Source organism: Nuphar pumila, chromosome 13 (genome assembly GCF_984573655.1).
Source record: "Nuphar pumila chromosome 13, dmNupPumi1.hap1.1, whole genome shotgun sequence".
In the NCBI taxonomy this organism is placed as follows: Eukaryota; Viridiplantae; Streptophyta; class Magnoliopsida; order Nymphaeales; family Nymphaeaceae; genus Nuphar; species Nuphar pumila.
The window spans coordinates 1,182,702-1,205,072 of record NC_143261.1 but is presented as its reverse complement, the minus strand read 5'-3'; the positions used below and the strand labels follow the sequence as shown (position 1 = coordinate 1,205,072).

At 40.2% G+C, this 22,371-nt stretch overlaps 2 protein-coding genes across 2 annotated transcripts in view; both read left to right on the top strand.

Annotated features, from left to right (window-relative positions):
• Positions 1 to 13,829: 13,829 nt before the first annotated feature.
• On the top strand, positions 13,830 to 18,722 carry LOC149817446 (uncharacterized). The gene is made up of 4 exons (XM_089985230.1): positions 13,830 to 14,145; positions 14,862 to 15,949; positions 16,350 to 17,020; positions 17,424 to 18,722. Exons 2-4 carry the CDS (start codon positions 14,874 to 14,876, stop codon positions 18,440 to 18,442), a joined length of 2,766 nt encoding a protein of 921 aa, XP_089841356.1. The 5' UTR covers positions 13,830 to 14,145; positions 14,862 to 14,873; the 3' UTR covers positions 18,443 to 18,722.
• Positions 18,723 to 21,188: 2,466 nt separating this feature from the next.
• The window catches only part of LOC149817445 (UDP-xylose transporter 1-like), a 43,461-nt gene continuing 42,278 nt past the window's right edge, over positions 21,189 to 22,371 (top strand). Inside the window, exon 1 of the mRNA XM_089985376.1 lies at positions 21,189 to 21,419. Within this exon, the coding sequence (XP_089841502.1) occupies positions 21,189 to 21,419 (231 nt within the window). The remainder of the gene's footprint in view (positions 21,420 to 22,371) is intronic.

Sequence of the window (22,371 nt, the reverse complement as noted above, 5' to 3'; positions counted from 1 at the left end):
TATTCAAGGGAAGGTCCAATCGTGGAACACCATGAATGCAGGGGTTTCCTAAAAATCCTCCGCCAAATCCCACTCGGCCCGCGAACTGACCGTTGGGTCCAATGCCTTTGCCCAAAATTCGCCTTACCCTATTAAGCAAGTTTTGCATATATTTGATGTGCTTGTTTGTGCCATAAAGGTTGGGGCCTACCCCAAATGAAGCCTAGCCCAAGGGTGGGCTGGGTTGGACAAAAATACCAGTCCCCGCCCAAATTGGAATGTGGAAGTAAACTTCAGTTTCGTGGTCGTCGTCACGACTCACCATGGGTTCCAAATCAGGTCGCTTCTCATCTTTATTCTTATCTAATAGTTTTTTTACCCCATAATTTTACTCGTTGTTATCTGCTTAGTTTCGGAAACCTTTAGCTTTTTTTTATAAAAAATGTGACAGCCTAAGGGAGGGAGAGAGAGCATTTAGGAAGAAGCAATGTTCGGTGTGTTCGGAGTTCGAATGAGCGCCACATATATAAGCACATGGGGCTCGTATCCTCGTGTGTGCCGGCATCACTTAGCGTTGGAGTCCAATGTGGTTGCAAACACTTAAGTATCATTTCTCACCATGAAACGATGATTCAAGAAAAAGATAAAAATGCCCTTTATCTAGAAAAAGACAAAAATGTTTCATTTTCACCGTAAGCAGTAAACTTCTATGATGTCGTTGGATCACCTTTTGATGACGCACTATATGATGTAATCGGAGCTTCCTTTAACGATGCACCATTTGCCATCGGCTGTTGCTGCCGAAGCACCCTTTATTGTCGTCGGAGCAACCTTTGCCGTCGTCTGTGCAATGGGAGCATTGTTGCCACCATCGACTGCATCTACCTTATGGGTGTTTCTCCTCCACTATCAGATTACCAAAACTCCTATCATTTCGGTGAGTTTCGTGTAAAGTTTTGTTATGTCAACAAATCAATTTATAAATCTGAATGTTAAATCTTACAATTGGTTGTATTATTTATGCTAAATAACACCTATTTTCATACTGAAATAAATCAATTTATACATATTCACTTTTTGGGCATAAAAAAACAGTTAGCATAATTTATTCTTATGAAGGTCAAACATTACAACGATATGTACTTATGAAGGCTAAATTTCTACAGTGATTTATATGTTTGAATACAACAATGATTTATACATTTAATGCAGTAGCGATTTATACATTCAATGTAGCAACGATTTATACGTTTGAAGTAGTAGCGATGTGTATTTATGATTTATGAAGTTACTATAATTTGTACTTAAGTTTGCTAAATCGTACAACGATGTTTACTTATGAAGCTCAAACGTTATAACGATATGTACTTATGAAGGGTGTGATTTCTACAATGATTTGTATGTTTGAAGCATGAACGATTTATACATTTAAATCAGTATTGATTTGTACGTTTGAAGCATCAATGATTTATACGTTTGATGCAGTAGCGATGTGTATTTATGAAGTTACCTTGATTTGTACTTAAATTTGCTAAATCTTATAATGATGTTTACTTAAGAAGCCAAATATTGCGACGATTTATAATGTTGGTGATTGTGTAACGAATGTGATAATTTGTAATAATATATACTTGGGGAGGTGGTTGTAACATATAATGATGCGGTTAAATTTATATGTCGTTCAGGTTAGCAATGACTAAAATTTGTAAGATAAGAAAGCCCCTGTTGTTCGAGGGGATGATAGTGGAGAAGTGATCCACCAGACCGATATATATGAGCATTATGAAGCGTACCAAAATATAATGAAGATTGAGAATGATAAAGGCATGGACAAAGTGTTGAAATTTTATAATGTGAAGCCTGGTTAATCCGATAGTGAAGATGAAACGCAAAGGAATAAGGATTTTATTCCCGATGTTAGGTGTATTTTTCTAGCTCCATCTATCTCAAATCATGGTCAGGTCATCACTCTTTGGGGAGATGATTTTAAATCAGCCAGGAGTTTTGTGTTTGAAGAATGGTGGTTGTAGGAGCCATATTTTCACACGATTATTATTGAATCATGGAACAAGCTTTCTAATAAGCATTGGACAGCTATCCGGTGTCACAAGAAGTTGTCTCGTCTAGCTAAGGATATCAAGGCCTGGCTTCATAGTCGAAATGTGGTTAAATTTTAGCAAATGGCTGCATGGGAGCAAGAGAATTTGGTGTTGTATCAGACAATATCTTCCCTTGAGTCTCTCTCTAATTTGCAACTTCAGAGTTTGATGGCCAGATCCCTTGAGTTATCAATGCTATTGAAAAACTGGAGGGTCAAGGAGGAAATTCGATGAAAACATAGGGCTAGGGTGAAATAGCTTGCGGCAGGAGAAGAAAATACTAATTTTTTTCATTCATATGATTCTCATCATCATAGAAGGAAAGTCGTTCCTTCAATCACCAATGGGAGAGTTCCTTATTTTGATCTACACGTTAATTCAGTAGTCACTCAATATTTTAAGGATTTATATTATGTTTCGTTAACAGCAGAGGGCGTCATTGGTTGAGCTTTTGTTGGGATGATTCAACAAGAGCAAGCCAGAATTATGCGAAGGAAGATCTCTGAAGAAGAAATTTATAAGGCCATCAAAGATTTATTGTGGTGGAAAGCACCAGGAGTAGATGAGTTACATATGGATTTTTTTAAAAATATTTTGGGATTGTGTCAAGAGTGATGTGGTTAACATGTTTGATGAGTTCTATCGTAACTCTAGACTGCCTAAACAAACTCACTTGGCTATTATATCATTAATTTTGAAAGATGATGTAGCCATGATATCTCAAGGTTTTGCCTGATTTTTGTTATGAGTGCTCTCTATCGTATGATTGCCAAAGTCTTGGCTAATAGGATAAAAGCAGTGGCACACCAGATTTTTTTGGACTCTCAGTTCACATTTATCCACAATAAGAGGGTTCAACAATCTTTCATCATGGCATCAGAAGTCATTCATTCCTTATAATTTAGCGGTCAGCCATATTTTGTTTTAAAATTAGATTTTCATAAATCCTATGATTATGTGCATTGGTCCTTCTTATTTCAAATGTTGTCAAATTTTGGTATTGGTCCTTATTTTTTTGGGTGGGTGAGGAAATTGGTTTCAAATGCTTAGGCCATGATAAATATTAATGGTATAAGAGGAGACCAGATCATGTTGGGGCATGGATTATGGCAAGGTTGCCTACTCTCTCCATTATTGTTCAATGCAGTTGCAGATGGACTAGTGGTGTTGCTTAAGCGAGCAACGGCAAAGCGATTAATAGATCCTTTAGATGTTCTGAAATTCCCAAAACATATCCTTATTTATACTGATGATATGATTATTTTTTGTCGAGCAAATGTACAACAGATGCTTAGATTCAAACTAATCCTTCAGTTCTTTCTCTCTCTATCTGGACTTACACTTAATGAAAACAAATATTCACTTACTATGTTCAATATTAAGTCTACTATACTTGCAACAGGGAAAAGGATTTTTAATTGCATGATTTCTAAGTGGTCGATGACATATTTGGGCTTGTCGTTACAAGTGAAGCACCTATCTTTAACTGCATGGGAACCAACAATTCAAAAAGTGAAAAAGAATTTATTTTTGTGGCAGGCGTCTTATCTCTCCATCACTGGCCGACTGACTTTAATAAGACATGTTCTTTCGACTATTCTAGAATTTTTTATGTTTATGTTTGTGATGCTTTGTGGGAGTGGAGAAGCATATTACACGTTTACTGGCGGATTTCTTATGGTCTGGGTGTCGTCTCCAGGGTAAGCATCATTTGGTTGGTTGGCGAACGGTGGTGTAACCTAGGCGTATGGCTGGCTTAGGAGTTTTTGCTCCCAGACAGAGGAGCATTGCACTTGTTGCCAAGCAATGTTGGTTGGCTCATCAACCGGGTAATCCATGTGCTCGTTTGCTTCATGCTAAATATGGGGCTCCCAATTTATTACTAGTTCGATAAGGAACATGGGGTTGGCGATCTCGCATTTGTGAAGATGTGGTTGAGGGCTTTATCCTTCTTCAGAGATCAAATTGAGGATGCAGGAAATAATGGTCAGTGATTGCAATGGGCGATTGCGCCAAGTGGTGTGTTCCACACCTATAAAGTGTATAGATCGTTGCTCTCCCTAGGGGTTGATTGGATCCCAAATAGTGTGTTATGGGCTAAGGGCACTTCCCCCTGATCTCGGGTCTTGGCATGGTTAATTTTGCAAGATAGGGTTCAAACCCATAGTAATTTAAAGAAGTTGGGTTTTCAGTTTCCAAGTTGGTGTGTGCTTTGTCAAGAGGCTGAAAAAACAATGTTTCATTTATTCTGGTCATGCTCAATCTTTGTGAAACTTTTTAATAGGACGTGGAGACATCCGAAAGTGATTGTTAAGGTGGAGTTTTTTGCACTAGATCTGATCCTGGGTCCAGTACATATTCGACGAAGCAAAAGGTAGAGGATGGTCTGGAGGACGTGGTTGCTTACAACATGGTGGTTTGTATGGATGGCATGCAATGATGCAATTTTCTGTCAAATTTTGTTTCTCCTTAATAAACTATAGTGCATAAAATCTTGGTTGATGTAACACCCCGATCTGGGACCTCAGGAGTCCGAGTTCGGTTGGTATTACTTTCCAGAGGGAAGATTGCAAAGCTTACACAGAGAAAACGTGGTTAAAAAAAACTTTTTATTTTATTTCTATAATCAACTTTTTCTTACAATGTTCATCATTCATAACAGAAAAAGAACAATTATAATTTATTCTCAATGACAAGGAAAGTAAAATATACCGATGTTTTGTTGTGGACTGATAAAACTGCTCCCAAGCGACTGATCTAATGCCTGGAACCTACAGTTGTAATTAAACAAGAATGAGGGTGAGTCTACAACCCAGTAAGAAATAATCATAAGTAAATAACAACAATTTACAACTGTAGTGGGCTCTGAGCCCCTAGTCTTATTTTAATTCTCGATACACCACACATGTTTGTATATTTTAATTTCCCCCATTATCATTCTCAAATATTCTCTTTCACACAACTATCGCTAGGCTGACTATACCGGTAATAGCCATCTATGGGCGTAGCAACCCTATAGAACACCCCAATTCTACATGTTGGCCAAACAATGAACCATACACTCCCAGTGGTCCCCGGACCACTAGGCACTGCAGTGTACCACCACGGGGACCCCACCGGTAGCTAGCCGGGAGGTCAAGCTCTCAATCTCGGCATGGTTCATGCTACATCCTAAACATGATGGTTATCAACCATCCATGATCCTCTAGAGTCCCAAACCAGTGTGAGTGAAATCCTAAGTCATAACTAAGTTCACACATTGAACAATATTCTCAAATTCAAAGTTCACTCATTCTCTCACGAGTGGTGCTATGACTAATCACAACACTTCTCATTCTTAATCTCATATTGACGTTAGGACTCACACCGCTCTCACTTAGCACACAATGATGTAGTGTCTCTACATCATTAAATCACCGGCGACCCACTCTCCATGGTGGCTGCACTCTGGCCGCGAACCAGGTAGCCCTTGCCACAGGTCGCCACTTCCGAGATTTAAGGGGTACTGCATGCTGAACTCTAAATATCCATTCATACTATATGAATGAACTAAATGAGACTCTAATCTAAACTTAATATCATCATAATGCATGATATTAATGATCAATTAGACATGCAATTACAATCGCTTTATATCATGCATGACATATTACAACTAATATGCATTTCACAATAAACATGTATTTAAATTAACTCAGAATGTCAAGCATGCATGTCATGGTCTCACTCAAAGCCATCATGCTAATCACATAACCTCTTAAACACTACGATAACAAACAACGTGAAACAGGTTTATTCACATCTAAAGTTACTTATAATATTCCTTACCTCAAATGTGAACACTGTACTTCCACCGAAGGTGAGTCTCAAGATGCTCTAACAATAGGATCTGGTCATTAAAGCAATATATTTGAATTAATTCACAAATCTCTTACTAAAATTACCAAAATACCCTTCCCAAATCTTATTCAAGAAACCACGGTTTTTGTATTTCTAGTTTGACTGAATTTCATAGACTATTGTATTTCCCTCTTCAATACGAATCAAACGCACCAAACCTCACTCGATTCCGAGTTCGGAGTGCGAAGATATGTTCATTTTACTAAAATGGATCTCAAGTATCCAAATGGATATCTTGGCACATTTCGGATTCCGAGCCAATTCGAGACTATTTTCTTATCCAAATTCTGATCTGGATCCAAACCTTGTCAGTTTGGATTCAGATCCATTGCATAACTGGATCCAAAATTGTCTGACTGGATCCAGAATAGTCTGATTGGATCCGAACCAGATCCATTCTATTCTGACTGGATCCATGACAGATTGACTGGATCTGGGCCTGCTGGATTGGATCCAGATCTGCCTGACTGGATCCAGGATAATCTAACTGGGTTCAGACCTGTCTGACTGGGTCCAGATCCGAGACTGATCTAGTCAAATCTGGACCTGGTTAATCTGGATCTGATACAGGTCCAAATTGAACTGGGTCTGAACTGAAAACCCAGATCCAGACCCGAATGATTCAGTTTGGACCTTGGTTCAACCGGGTCGGTTCAGACCCGATTTGGTCTGAACCGGTTCGACCTGAACCAGAATAACCAACCTAGTTGGCTTGAACCGGTTTAACCCGAACCGGTTTGGCTTGAACCAGGTCGATTTGAACCGGTTCGGCTTGAACCGGTTCGATCTGAACCGGTTCACCCAACTCACAAGACCCGGTTTGGTCTGAGTGCGACCCAGACCGACCCGGTTCGGTCTGGATCGCACCCAGGCTGAACCAGATTTTTTTGTTCCAAAGTACTCGGTCTGGGCGCGACCCAGACCGGTGGGCTCGGTCTGGGTCGCACCCATACCGACCCGGTTCGGTCCGACCCGGTCCCCCCAATTAAAAGGGCGGAAGGGGTTGTGCCCCTTCCGATTACTGATGCAGAGGGTCGGCCCCTGCCGACCCTCTCTCTCCACCCACCTATCTGGGCCAGCCTCCGGGGCCGGCCAAAGGCATCGGCCGGTCGCCGAGGCCGGCCGTCGGAGTCGGCCGCCATAGGGGCCGACCGACCCCTCCCTCTTTCTCTGTCTGTTTTTTTTTTGTTCTTTAACAGCAACTCGCCGACTGCAATGGCTGTCGGCCCCCTCTGAGTTCGGATCAAAAGAGAAGAACAAAGAAGAAGATGGGGAAGGTGGCTCATCTTGCTGCTGTCGCCGCCGCCGCCGCCTCAGGTAAGAGTCTCTCTCTCTTTCTCGCTCTCTTTCCCTCTCTGACTCTCCCTCTGCCGCTCGTTTGGTGCGGTGGAGGGAAGCTGTTATAGCCCTCACGCAGGGTGAGGATAACCCTCACCCCCGCGGATTTTGGGGGGTGAGGCTTATCCTCACCCCCTCCCGTTACGCGGTTTCCCCTTTGGGGGAAACCGCAGTTTTTTTTTTTTTTTTAATGTTTATCCCCTCCGGCGACTTTGTCGGAGGGGGTTTTACAGTTGATGTATATGTGATTCTGCATATGCATCTTAGATCTCCCCTTCCCACCGATAGAAGTTCACCCATCTATAATGTCTTCTTGTCCAGCGGATCTTGGTTGAGCTTGGATATGATGTATGTTTCAGTTAGTCTGTAGTTATTTTACTTCAGCTTTACTGTTTTTTATTTTCATTTTTGTGCTTATTCAGTTCTTGGGTTCAACATTTTGTTAATTTTCATGAGTGGTAATGTTGAATCTCTCTCTCTCTGAGCGAAACTCACCATTTCAATGAAACTCATCGTCAAAGAAACTAAGATACACCTATACAACAAAATAGCGAAACTCAGTTTAGTTGTCATAGAACTAACAAATCTTGTGAGACATTTTTTTTACAATTACTTTTCTTTCACTCTACCCCCATCATCCATGTTACCACCACCACTTATCCACCATCACCAACATCACTACCACCACTTCTCCACTCTTATCACCACCACCATCATCACCATAAAAAAATCTCACAACTAAGATTTATTAGTTTTATGACAACTAAACTGAGTTCTGCTATTTCGATGTATAGGAGAATCTCATAGCGAGTTTCATTGAAATCTTGGGATTTTGCTAAAACTGTATAGGTGAATCTCAGTTTCATTGTCGACGTGTTTCACTGAAATGTGAGTTTCGTTGTTTCATTTTTAGCGGAATGGATAAAATTGTCAAAAATGCTTTCAAATTCAGCGAAAATCGAGCGGGTGGGTGTTCGAGAAATATTGTGTATCTTGTAACTATTCTCTAAAATAGCATATTCTTAAAGGGTAGTACAGTCATTTTCCATACAAATAAAAGAATTGGTTATAGATTAGCTAGGTAACTATTCAAATGCTAATGAGAAAACGTAACTATTGAGAAAACATGGTCTCTCTCTCTCCGAAATTATCTAAAATTTACAACGAAAATGCATTAGATTTAGGTTGGAGGTCCAAATAAAATTTGATCCATTTACACCCGAGGTGAACATAGAGTTGGGAACCGAATTGACTCTTGAAAGTTGGCCCATCAAGGTAGGACCCAGGCCCAGCAGTAAGATTTGGATCATGTGCAAGATGTTACTGTAAAAAAAAAAATTATGACGAGGAACCCTCGCCGAAGCGAGGAAAACCCAGGATGGAGCACCAACGACCACCCTGCCTTACGTGGCCCACCTCTGAAATGTTACTGTTGTCACATGGTTTCAATTGAACCTAACTTCAGATAGGATAGGTACAAGGAAAGAGTCTAGGGATGGGTCACTGTTAGGAATGGCAGTGGACCGGGGGACAACGGGGCTCCGCCCCGCCTCGCACTGTTTGGATCAGGGATGAAGGGCATGAAACGGGGATGGAGGCGGGGATGAAGGTTAAAATCTATCCCCGTGTGGGGATGGAGACGGAGATGGACTTACGCTTTCCCCCGCCCCGTCCCTGTCTCAATCCCCGTGCGGATCATGTAAAGGACCATGTAAGTCCTTTAGTGGATCGGAATATAATTTCACTAGAAAGCGTTGATGTAGGTTTGAATTTGAATCCAAAAGTTTGACCTTGTAGGTCCTTTAAGATCCAAATCTTAGGTCTGCGCCTAAGTATAAGATGTGAATGAATCAAGTATTATCTAATATCCAGCCTATTGCTTATAGTTTGCCTTCATTTATGTATCTATATCCAATTAGCTAAAAGAAAATTTGCTGCCAAAAAATATTTTAAAATTATTAAAGGAAAGCTATCTTATGCATAAGGTGGGCCAGCCCACTATCATGTATATGGTAATTAGCTGTATCAATTTTACAAATTTGGAAAGTTTCTGAAATCCCAAAGGGACATTTTCTTTATGTGTTTCATGTGTTCATCTTCATCTTTCCACGAATGTACGGCTTCCATCATTTCTCAATTCATCTAACTCAAGCCCGTAGGCACGGGTTCGAAATTCACATGCTTTAGGCCTGAAAATTATTCAGGGTGATTTCGTAATCTCCTCTTCTTTATCTTTGCTATAAACGATTTGGTTTCTGTGATTTTTTATGTGTAGACTTCAAATTGCTAATCGAGTTTTTATTGTTTAAAGTATTGTTTTGCTACATGTAAATCACACAATTAGGAAAAAATAAATGTTCTTTATTATGGGCCTTCCTGATATGTATAATAAAATGAGGTTCTCTGTGAATTAGAGTCGTAAGATGGTTTTCTTCACCTTCTTAATTAGGTGGTTAAGTCCATGCATTTCTTGCAAATGATTAAAATGTGATGTATCTTCTAGACCATTTGCTATCATTTGCAGAATGTGATATCTATATAAACTTCAAGTTCACAAATTTTAGTTTGCTTTTTCTTTTCCGTTGGACTCTTTTTTCTGGACGACAGATTTTTTTTTTTTTTTTTTGTTACCCATAAGAAATTGAATATGATGTAATAATATCCGATGAGTTAAAGAATGAATATTGATAGCAGTCATATTACCATCAAAGTGCACCTGTCCACCGAACTTTTCTTGCACTCTTTCGAGATTCATGTGTCATGTAGCCATGTTTTGTGGGTAAAACCACGAGAAAATTGTCACTGTTGGGTTCGAAAATGAGCCCACTTGATTGTCAATCAACTACTGGTATTCAATCATCCTTTCTTGTTTTTTTTTTCTTTTCTAGTTCAAAGAAACAACAAGAGCCCGACTTTTGACCTGTTTAGAGTGATCCAATTTGGTTAATTTCTACTTGGATTTGACTATTGAATCCTTTAATTGGATTCGAGTTCCTTCCGGTCATAGACTTGATGCACAAGAGGCTCTCATGAGCCATATTTGTCTGATGTAAATGAACCCTTTAGTTGGGCTTGGTTCAGTTTTCATCTGAAGCCTAACCATAATAATATCGACATGCCAAAGTGGCTCAACTCCACCTTCCCCATCTTTAGAAGAACTAAAAGAGGGCATGGCATGCCTTAGTCAAGGTGATGAATTGGACAGGTTTACGTGGATATTATAAAATGTACCACATCCAAACTCGTGTAATATCCAAATGGTAGACCATTTAAGCAGTAGTCAACTCCATCCAAAGTCCAAATTCAAGCACCTACAACTCACTGTTTTAATGTTATTTTGAAAAGGTACGTTGAAGAAAAGCTTCAATATATTATGTCATTTTATCTTCATTTTTTCTTTTTATAATTATTGAAACTTTATATATGATTATGTAACTATTTTTTTAGGCCCGATTAGTATTTAATGAAAAAAGGAGAGAGAGAGAGTGCACACCTCTAATCCATCCTTACCTAGAACATATGAGTTGTATTCCATCGAACCAGATCCAATCGGGTTTTTTCCTGCATAAAATAGAGAGATCTAGAGAGAGGGGGATCCAACACGTTATGGGTGGATCTGTCCTGCCAGGCCTTGACTCAGTCCCCCAACCAAGTAACTAGGCCTAGTCAATTCCTGTCTCAGATCAGTAGACCCATCATTAATTGTAGTTTGAGCTCCAGATTGGATCAACATGGATCCGACCAATTAGGAGCAGGAAAAATGCTACTTAATACATTATAAGTGAATGGAGATGCTTAATCATCATACTCATAATGAGTGCGACTCACAAAGACTCATTAACCGTGTGCTCTTCCACGAATTCGGTCTAGTTATAAGCATCATTTATGAAGGACAAGAATCTCAAAGTCTTTTTACAAGTATATACGCTTCGTCAATGGGTTAAGATATGACGCATACATGTGTGATGTGTGGGGGCCAACCGTTCAACGTCAAAGCCTAACTTTGCCTGCCTGTCATTTGGCACCTAGCAACAGTCCGAGTCAACCAAGAATCTGACGTGGCTGCCACTTAGAAGCTTGCAAGCGTGGACGAGTTTTACAGAACCGAAGTGCGCCGCATGAGCCGTTGACTTCTTGGTTGGTTGTTGAAGTGGATCTTGACACGTGATGTGATGAAGGAGTCATCCAATGTCGGTTGGCGTGGCTCATTGAATGCTCGGCACATGGTTTAGCTTATTATAGGAAAGCCTCTAAATTCTTCAGTAGATTTTTTTTTTATATTTGCACCGAATCTTTTTTTATTGACAAGCTGAGGACCCCTACCAGTATAAGGAAAAAGAGAGAAAACTTATGAGGAAGACATAGAAGGAAACCAATCATGTGGTTTAATCAGAGGCCATGCCAAACAAGTTACAACTGACGAAGTTACTTGATTTGCACTGAAAAGCTTGGAAGGAGGAGATGGTATTCATGAAAGGAAAGGTAAAAATCACCCATAATCTACCTCGACCTTCAAGTGCCTGATTTATGAGCCCAACCCTGTCCATCCCCATGGGTGTTGGTAACTGGGACAGGATCCACATCTCTAGGGGTTTGAACCTGCAACGTCCCACCACCCACAAGGAGACGTGCACTGACAGCTCCTACCAACCACGCGGAGGGTGGGGCTCGTTTTCTTTCTTTGGGAGGCTTTGATTTGAATCCAGCCGAATCAACCAATTTTTAACCAGTAGATGACACATCTCAGTAAAATATTAAAAATAACATTAAAATTTATGTTAAACCCTTTTAAAATATATATATATATATATATATATATATACATAAAAAAAAAGCGAAAACAGCTTGTTTGGAATCGATTCTGGAGCCATAAGATACAATTCTGCCGGATTGGCAACGATACTGGCCCTAATGTTACTTTCCCGGTGAAGTTACCAATTGCCAAACTGTGGTAGGAAAGCCCCCATTTGTACTTACGCAAAAGAAAGGGTTGCCTTTTTGACGTCTTAAGTGAAGGATTCGTCATCTTTGCTTTAGGCAGCCTTCTTAATTAACGGCCAAACCACCAAATCCCTTCCGAAGCTTTCGTCATAAAACTAAAGGTTGCGTTGATAAGCAAAAGAAGAAGAAGAAGCGATCTCCTTGTTCTTAAGTATTTACCACATAAACTTTGTCACAAAAGAAAAGTTCTTTTTGTTTTTTTTTTGCTAATTATCAAAGCATCCAGGAAAGAGAAAAGACATTGGGAAAGGGTAAACTGGTCATTTTTGTAGATAAAGTGCTTTCCAATGAGATTCTCATTCCTGACAATAACGGTTCATTCCAAAAAAAAAAATATCTTCTAATCTTGCTTTTCTTTGATATTAAATATTAAGCAAACTTGTTATCTTAGGTACTTCCCAATCCTTGCTGATGTAAAATTTGGCCATTGTGTCCTCCAATATTTTTGAAATGGTCCACAGAGAAACTAAAACCCCATTAGTCAGGGAGGGAGGGAGGGACCCATACTGGTGAAGGCCTGGTCTCAATTGGTAGGGGTGATTTGTGAAATTTATCAAATTGACCGGATGTCACTGGTTTGATAGCCATATATGTGCCCGCCCTTTGCCACAAGGCCAAAAATGGGTGTACCAATCTTATTAAAATCAGTTCACTAAGTTAATCAGTTTTTTTTTTTTTTTAAATAAAAAAATCAAAATCGAATCGATCTTGAATCTGCTCCTTTTTACCATCAAGGTGTCATTAAAAATTTAAAGAAAAAAATGTTAACCAATGTTTAAAATATTTATAAATTAAATTTGAATCGACCCCTTTTGAATGGCCTTTGGGCCTATTGGAACTGAATCGGCCAATTCAGACCGATTTTGATAGCATTGGGCTGTACCCATGGCAAGGGGACCCGGAACGTTACACCAATTAGCATGATGGTTTTTTTTTTTCTTTCTCAATTATATTACAAAAAAGGAAAGGGTACATACGAGCCAAACAACGTCTTCCTAGGGATGTATTCGTCTTCTTCGCTCACATTCAAAATTCTCAAGCTTAATAAGCAGGAAGGTGATGTGCAAAATCATCTCTCCTTGTGTGCTTTGTCCAAATTGTTAGGCAAACCGAACGCGGCCAAGAAAACCAACCCCAATTCTTTTATCGTTTTCGTCGTTGTTTCCATGGTGGCGGGTTCTCTGTAAACCCCTGTTGACCATTCCCCTCCCCCTCACTCTCTGTTTGCTTTCAGAAGTTGCCAAACAAAGAAAAACAAAATTTGTGTCTGCATCTCATATCCCGATGGGGTCCTCAAATTCAACCAGCCTAAGTTTGGCACAAAGCATTACATGGGAGGAGGATTGCTGGGCTTCTCAAACAAGCAAGTCAAACAACCTCCCATTTTTATATACCCCCATGCACCAGATTCAATGCTCATCAAAACGGGTTGTAGAGAGAGTGGAAAAGGAAACCCAAATTGTTTTTCGATTTCCATCCTCATTTACAGCCCTCCCCAAGATTCTGTTTCAATAAATGCAGTAGACTTTGGTGTTGGGCATTCATCTTTCAATTATTTTTATCTGAATACAGAGCGTGGGCTGTTCATTTTCCTCTTCTTTCTCTCTCTTCTGGATGATTTTGTGAAGTGATTTCTTTTTTTTTTCAAGGCGGTGTTGGGATTGGTTGTATTCAGCTGGTGAAGGATTATAAGTTAATTATTCCTCTGGATTAGAGAGAAAGCTTCGTGAAATCTGGGCCTGAAACGTTGCCCTTGGACTATTCCACGCCATCAAAGCCGGCTTTTAATGGTGTCGGAATGGGTTGAAGTGCATGAGATAATGTGAAGGTAACGCTTGAGAGTATTTCTAGGGTTTAAGCCATGTGATTCTCACACGGTTTTTTTGGTATATATATCAATGTGCACATGATCTGTTTCAACTTGAATAGATATAAGACTTGTAGCACTCTCTTGGGTCTTCGTATCTATTTCTTGACTCCCCTTCATTCTCTTTAGTTCCATTGTTGCCACCTTTACTTCTCTTTGGTTGGTGAATCACCTCCTCCTTTCATTCATTGGTTCGATTTGAATCCTTTCCTCATTTCCATATTGCAATATAAAACCTTCTTTCATTCATTGGCTTGATTGAATGCGTTTCCTCGTTCCCATCTTGCAATATAAAGCGTTTCTGGGGTTCTCAATTTTTTTTAATGGTGGGCTGCTGAGAATCATGTGATCTTGTCATTGGCCACTGTGTATCTCTTTTTTCTATATGCTTCATACCGAAACGTCCCTTTCTTTTCATTAGTTTTCTTTCTGCGAAAAAGGTTGAGTCATCGTTTCTTGAGCACCACTTGGAAATTATAAGCCTTTGAGTTCAGATTCACTGCACTCCTTATTGTGTGACAAGGCTTTCTAGACCTCTGTTTTATCATATATAATCATTGTCTGAATAGTTTGGCAATTCAAACCATAGAGATTGAAATTGCTCTTTGTATATACTGCATTTGTCTGCTGAAATTTTGCTGTTCTTTTTTCTAAAGCCCTTTTGATCTATCATTTAGATTTAGGCTGTCATGGATCTAGTAAGAAACCCGAGTTCGCAAAGTGGGGAGTACTTGGAAAGCATGATTCGCGATTATGTTGGAGGGAAAACCAAGGCTAGAGCTCACAAGAGCTCGTCTGCTCGCTTGGTTACTATCCTCACCTGTTTGCAGTTCACCTTTGCCATCTATGCAACATTCCTTCTGTACTACATGAGCCCGACGGTCGATTTGCGCACAAAGCCAGACTTCTCTTGGGCAACTCGGATCGCCAAGCACTGGCAGCAGTTTATCATCCAGCCACATGTGGTGGCACATTACCAGGAAGCCACTAGTTTTACTTACCCAGCTGATGCATGTGAGCATGAGACTATCGACTTCTTGCAGAAGAAGTCGAACGATTCACAGATGATCAGGATCAAGAGGGAGCTCTACGACGAAGTCTTGGAATTTCAAAAGAAGTCTTTTGGGACCGAGACGCTATCTGAACTCATGAGGATGAAATCAAAGTGGGGCCAAGGAAAAATTCCTAAAATCACAGTGATTTTGAATCACTTTAAGAGGAAAACCTTATGTGCACAGCTTGATTCTCTTCTTCACCAGACCATTCCCTTCCACAATGTGTGGGTGCTTTCTTTTGGCAGCCCCAATGAACTTGGCATGAGGAGAATAGTCGAAAGCCACAATAATTCTAAAATCAGCTTCATCAGCTCAAGCTATGATTTCAAATATTATGGAAGGTTTCAGATGGCTTTACAGACTGATGCAGATTTCGTATACATTATTGATGATGACATGATTCCGGGCAAGAAGATGCTCGAGATTTTGTCACACGTTGCAGGAACAGAAAAGTATAAAAATTCTGTTCTGGGCAGTATTGGGAGGATATTACCTTTCAGGCAGAAGGATTACACCTTTCCCAGTTACAGAAAGTTTCGTTCGAAGGAAGCTGGACTTTATTTGCCAGATCCAGCTTATGGAATCACTGTGGACCGGATTCTTCAGGTGGATTTTTTGTCTAGCTCATGGTTTTTGTCTTCCGATCTTGTGAAGACTCTGTTTATTGAGACACCCTTCACTTTCATGACTGGTGAAGATCTTCATCTCAGGTATGAGGCTGACTGTAATCAATCTTTAACTTGTATGTCTATGTAAAATTTAATTTCCAAACTGTGGTTGAATTACTAGATGTAAATGTTGATTTCAACTTATTTTCAATTGCACATACTCTGTAAAGCATCAATTGTACCTCTTAACGCATATTAGGCATTTTATGTTCTACCAATTCAGATTCATAAACTATATGACCATTAGATTCTTACCCCTGCCAGGGATTCTTCTCAACCCTGAGCCTGTCCTTGTGCTTTAAATTCATCTGAAGTTAAAAGCCTATAGCTTTATATGTAAAAACAAGTATATTTTCTCCTTTAGTATCTGTTTTTCAATTTGGCCATGATCCGTGTCTGATAGATACTCAGCTTACGTGTTGTTTGTGCTTCAACCTTGCAGCTACCAGCTCCAAAAGTACAGGAATGCGGGCTCATTTGTCTTACCAGTTGATTCTAAAGACAAGGAGACGTGGGGAGACAGTGAACACAGACTTGCTTATATATCTGAGACCACTGTAATTTTTAAGGATATAGTTCAAGTCCGTGATGATCAATGGTGGCGTGCTCTCTCAACTGGCTACATAACCCAGTGGGCTGCTATGTATCCTCAGAAAATAGATGCTCTGTTCTATGCTCATTCTGTGAATGAAGTGAGAGCATTGGCACCTCTTCTGGAGAAATTTAGATCAACAGTTGGAAAGAAGGCCTATATTGTGGTGTCTGGTGGTAGTTTTTGCCCATGTGAAGGGGCTGCAGATGCAATCAAGTGGCCAAGGGCAGGTTGCCGTGAGAGGAGATTCAAGATCTTTGATTTAGCCATTGGTGCTACTGGGGGAATTTCAGATTCTGAGGTGCCCGTCCTGCATGCTGTTTACTCCAGCATGAAAGGGCTGATGAAAATTCACAATCCAAGTGTGGTGATTGCAGTTGCAGATATTGATGCTAATGTGCGCAAGGCACTAAAGATGGCTGTTGAGACCAGTTCGAATAGTTCAACATTGGTTCTCTTGCCAAGACCTTCCATCCCAAAGGTTTTCTTTATGGCTGATCTCAGATCAACAGCGTTACCAAGTAAGATTTTACTCTTTCTTATTCATGTCCAAGTGTGGATTTCTTTATGAAGCGCTTAATACTGTGCATCTTTGCAGTCATCCTTTATTAATGCATTCTATTCAGCTTATAACTAGAGATACAGGCCGTGGCTGAGAGCCACAACTCTGGTTGCAAGGTGGCGAATGCATCCTTGCAAATCTAACTAATAGAGAAAATAAATCAGATGACCCTGGGATACTGTTTAGTAGACTTTGGCAAGTGGTGAACATGTTGCCAAGTCTCTAGTAGCCTTAGTTGGAGGAGTTGATGTTTAGTCCTCGGTTTACAACATCTCATTCGCACTTGTTTCTGGTATTTTTCTAGTTTTTCTTTTATTGCTTACTTGGATTCTAATTTGTTCCATTACATTTTTCCTTTATAGATTGGAACCGGATGCGAATTTCTGTAAACATAATCACCCAGAACCGTGCTGCTTCATTGCAACGGCTCCTCAAGTCTCTAAGTAATGCATATTATGTTGGTGATGAGATCACAATCACCTTCAACATGGATACACAAGTGAACCAAGAGACACTGAGGCTGGTAAATGCTTTCCCTTGGCCGCATGGTCCCAAGATCCTCCGCCGTCGGATCGTCCAAGGTGGCCTCATTCGAGCTGTTAGCGAGAGCTGGTACCCCTCCTCAGATGATGATTTTGGCCTCTTACTGGAAGATGACATTGAAGTGTCCCCTTATTACTACCTGTGGCTCAAATATGCACTGCTAAACTACCACTATGACCCACAAGTCTCATTTCCAGAGCTTTCTTCAATCTCTCTGTACACACCTAGACTTGTTGAAGTGGTGAAAGAAAGGCCACGCTGGAATGCTACCGATTTTTTCAAGAGAATACATCCAAATACACCATATTTACATCAATTGCCATGTAGCTGGGGTGCCTTGTTCTTCCCTAAGCAATGGCGGGAGTTCTATACCTACATGAACATGCGTTTCACTGAGGATGCAAAGCAGAACCCCGTTCAGATTCCAAAGTCCCGGACAAATGGCTGGCAAGCTTCATGGAAGAAGTTCTTGATAGATATGATGTATTTGAGAGGTTATGTTAGTCTGTACCCAAACTTTCCGAATCAGGCAAGCTTCTCAACCAATCACATGGAACCCGGTGCACACATAAGTGCCAAAGATAATGTGGTTAAGCATAATAAGGCAGATTTTGAGGTGCCATTGTTGCAGAGAGACTTCAGGGAGCTGTTGCCTGCTGGTAAGCTACCTCCAGCCTCAAAGCTGCCTGTTCTCAATCTTTTCAACCAGGCAATGTCCCTTAAAGGCCTGAAGTCTGCCGGAGCAAAGCTTACACAGGATGTGATACAATGCAGTGAAACAGAGGTTGTGGTCGTTGAACATGAGACTGGCAGGCCTTTGAGATGTGCGAAGTTTTGATTAAATTTTTTTCTCTCCAACTTTTTCTCTGGATTGTGATTGTGTAATGGAAGAAAAAGGAGGCCTACCCTTCTCCGTTACTTCTTTTTTTCAATATTTTTATTCTTCTATTATGTAATTTGTTCGAGTCTGTGTTCAGTCTGGCAGAGGAAGCAGAAGGCTAGAATCCTTTTTCTTGTTCTTGATGGAGGGTTCTTAAGGTCGGGTACTTCCATTGTCTTTGACACCACCACAAAATAAAGGTGGTTGATTTCATTTATGCAGCCTAAATTGGCTTTCGTTATACAAAGGAAATATAAAGACCCTCTCTCTCTCTCTCTCTCTCTCTCTCTCTATGATGCCAAGTAATTCGGATTTACATGCTTCTTTATAGTGGCTAAATTTGTTGTTTTTTGTTAAAGATGGGGAACAAACTGTGCAGATTAAGGTGGTCGGGTCTTTGAATTTCGTAATGAAGAAGTATGCATTTTTCCACATTCTTCATCAGCAAACCCTTTGCCAAAACTTTTTTGTGCTAATGCCATCGTACACATTACGTTGAAGCTGGCCGACTCTTCCATGACAGAGATTGGGAGGTGTAGCACAACATTGGAATTTGATGAGGGACTCCCAACAGAAACACTTTCAGTTGCAAGCTCGTCTGGCATTTGTTCCTCATACTTGATACTATGTATAATGTCAATTTAAACACATGTTCAGAACCGTTGCAGTTTCATCGGGCAGAAGTTAATAGGTGCCAAAAGTTAGATGCTTCATTACTTTTTTCAAAATGACATTCTTCTCATGTGTTTTGAGTCTTTTGACAGTGTCATTAAAAATTTGTTTGCCCATTCTTTATACATGTTTCAAAAAAAAGCGTTACATGGCATATTGTAATTTTTCTACAAATTGATGAGTTGCCATTTATAACTCCCTCTATCCATCGTAAATCAGGAGTTATTATCAAGGAGGTAAATGTTCAAATGACTAAGAACTCTCTCTTTTAATAGCATAAAATAAAATAAACCTCTCGTCCAGCCCCATGAAACTCCAGTCATCATAAACTTAGGTAACCGTTCATACGGATAAGAACCATCTCTCTCTCTCTCTCTCTCTCTCTCTCTCTCTCTCTCTCTCTCTCTCTATATATATATATATATATATATATATATATATATATATATATATATATATATATATAGCCATAAAATAAAGGAAACCTGCACTATGGCCCATGCTAACGCCTTGTGGCCGTTACAGTTTCCTAAACCTACGCCACAATTGTGAACATTGCCCTTCTCATCACATTTCTAACATATATAGAAATTCATGGTGGTATAACATGTAACAATGAATCATACGACTAGCTCTTGGATTGATGACCACCGATTCAGTGTTTGAGGTATTGTAGTCTAGCAACGATAAGTACATGGTCTTGACATTCATTCTTCAAGGCAGATATATATTGTTCACCTATTAGAAATTGCTTAAGCTTTCCAAATAAAGAAAAAAAGAACACGGAATTGCTTGAATATGCCAAGCAATGATATTATTTTCGTTGTTTCTTTTTTTTTTAGAGAGATTATTTTCACTGTTGTATTCTTGTAGGTATTCCAAAGCGTCTCCTAGGTAACACTACTTACGCCCCAAGGGGGGTTGGCGTAGTGGGTGGGGGGCCTTGGCTGCTAGACGGGCATCACCCCTTTGAGCAAGTCAATGCGTAGCATAGGCCTCCGGGGCAGGGGTCCTAGCCTCGGAGTTTTAAAGACCGGTCAGCTCATTGGTGCAATTTCTTCAGGTTATAAATCCAAAAAAAAAAGGCAGCACTATTTCCTCATGTATCTGGTGTCATTGGGAAATTCACCAAAGCGTGCTTGCAGAGGGCCATGATATATACAAATATTTTACCAAACAACACAAGCCCTATGAGTATAATCAGGTATTTCATGAATTTTTTTTTGTTCTCCTCGGAAAAAAGTTCTTAAAAAAATTTGTTTGATTCACCAAATGAATTGTTTAAGCACGAAATTGTAAGCTTGGTGAGTTTTGTGTCATGCATGTGAATCCTAGGTCAAGTTGGTGACCTACACTTAAGGTTTGCTTTGCAAGTTCTTCATTGGTTATATGGACTCGGGTCTTCTTCTCCACTCCTGCATCAACATTTTGTTTGAGATGCACTAAATTTCATTTTATTAATTAAGTAGAAAGAACTTTGGGGGTCGATACCTTATTACCCTGACACTACAAGAAAAATGTGTATTAGCGACGGACGCTATCTGTCGTAACATCCGTTGCTAACGTGTTTAGCGACGGATTAGCGACGGCGTAGCGGCGGATAGCATCTGTCGCATAACCTTAGTCGTTAACTACGGCAGAATTTATTTGTCGCTAAATAACGGTGGATCATGTTCGTCGCTAATCCGTCGTGAAATAAAGACTGATTTGATTATGTGACGGAATTTAATTTGTCGTTAATCCGTTGCTACTCTTTAACGAGGGATACGTATCCATCACTAATGTCTATCATTAATGCCTGTCGCTCGGCCCCTCCAGCGCAACCACTATTATCTTACACCAATAGGGAGGGTGTTCGGCCCTTCCCCAGCAAAAAAAGCACACCTGCGAACGCCGATCGGAGGGCGATAGGAAGGGGAAAAAAAAAGGGAGGAGGGTCAATACCTGCGAATGCCGACCGGTGGTTGGCGATGTCGACGGCGGCTAGCAGAGAGAACACGAGGGAGAAGGAGAAGGGCGGTGACTCAGGCGGATGTTGATGGACACAAAGAGGGAAGCAACGACGGTGAGGATGCCGACAAACGAGGTCGGAGAGAGACGGTGTCAGAGAGAGAGGGTGGCTCACCAGAGCTCTATTGTGGGTCGCCAGTTGCCGCAAGGGAAGCGAGAGGAGACACGGAGAATGGGGGTTCTCGGGGTCGTCGGGCTGTCTGCCAGACACAGGGAGGAGGAGGTGACCGGGGCGGTCGTCGGAGGGCAGAAGGTGGGTGGGGCGATTGCCGAAGAGAGGTAGGTGGCTAGGGCAAGCAACGGGGGTGAGAGAGAGAGCAGAGTTAATTTCGTGCCCTAGATAAGCGTTTTACATAAAAAAAACTAGCGACAAATTCGTAATAGAACAATTCTGTCACTAACATTGATGCTACTTAGCGACGGATTCGAGACAGAAACATTCTGTCGCAAACACCATCGCAACTTAGCGACGACTTTTTACCGTCGCTAAGTTGCGACATAGTTTGCAATGGATGTAAGTCTGTCGCAAATTTGTCGCTACTTAGCGACGGATTTGGTGACAAATCGTTCCGTCGTAAATCCCGCAACTAAATCAAACTTTAGAGACGGCTCATTTTCTTTCGCTAATCCATCGCAAAATGGCGATGGATTATTTCCGTCGCTAATTGACATTTTTCTTGTAGTTTGAGTTTTTTCTACTTGATTAATAAAATTGAGTTTATTTTTTCTCAAAAAATGTTGATGCATGAGTGGATGGGTTCATAAGGATTCATTTGGATTCAATTTATATTTTATATTTTTTTTACCATTTGGATCTTTTGTATTTGGATTAGTTTAATATTTGGTTTATTTATAATAGATATTGGATTATATGTTAGATTAAATATTTAGATTTTATTAGATTATGATAAGTTTTATCTTTTACGGGCGATCATATTAGAAAGTTTATTTAGATGAGAATTAGGAAATAGATGAGGAGACCTCTCTAGAAAACAGTAAAAAAAAAGTGAAGTTGAAATATATAATTCAGTTATTTTTTTATTTTTCTATATTTTTTAATTATTCTTTTATTTTCATAGTTTATTATTGAATCCTGCGAGGTTCAAGAGAGACCCTCTTGTTTATTGCATCACATGCTTCAAGTGCTCATGGGGAGCAGCTGCTAGCATGTCTAGTGATGAAAAGAATTAGGTTCCTTATTAGAT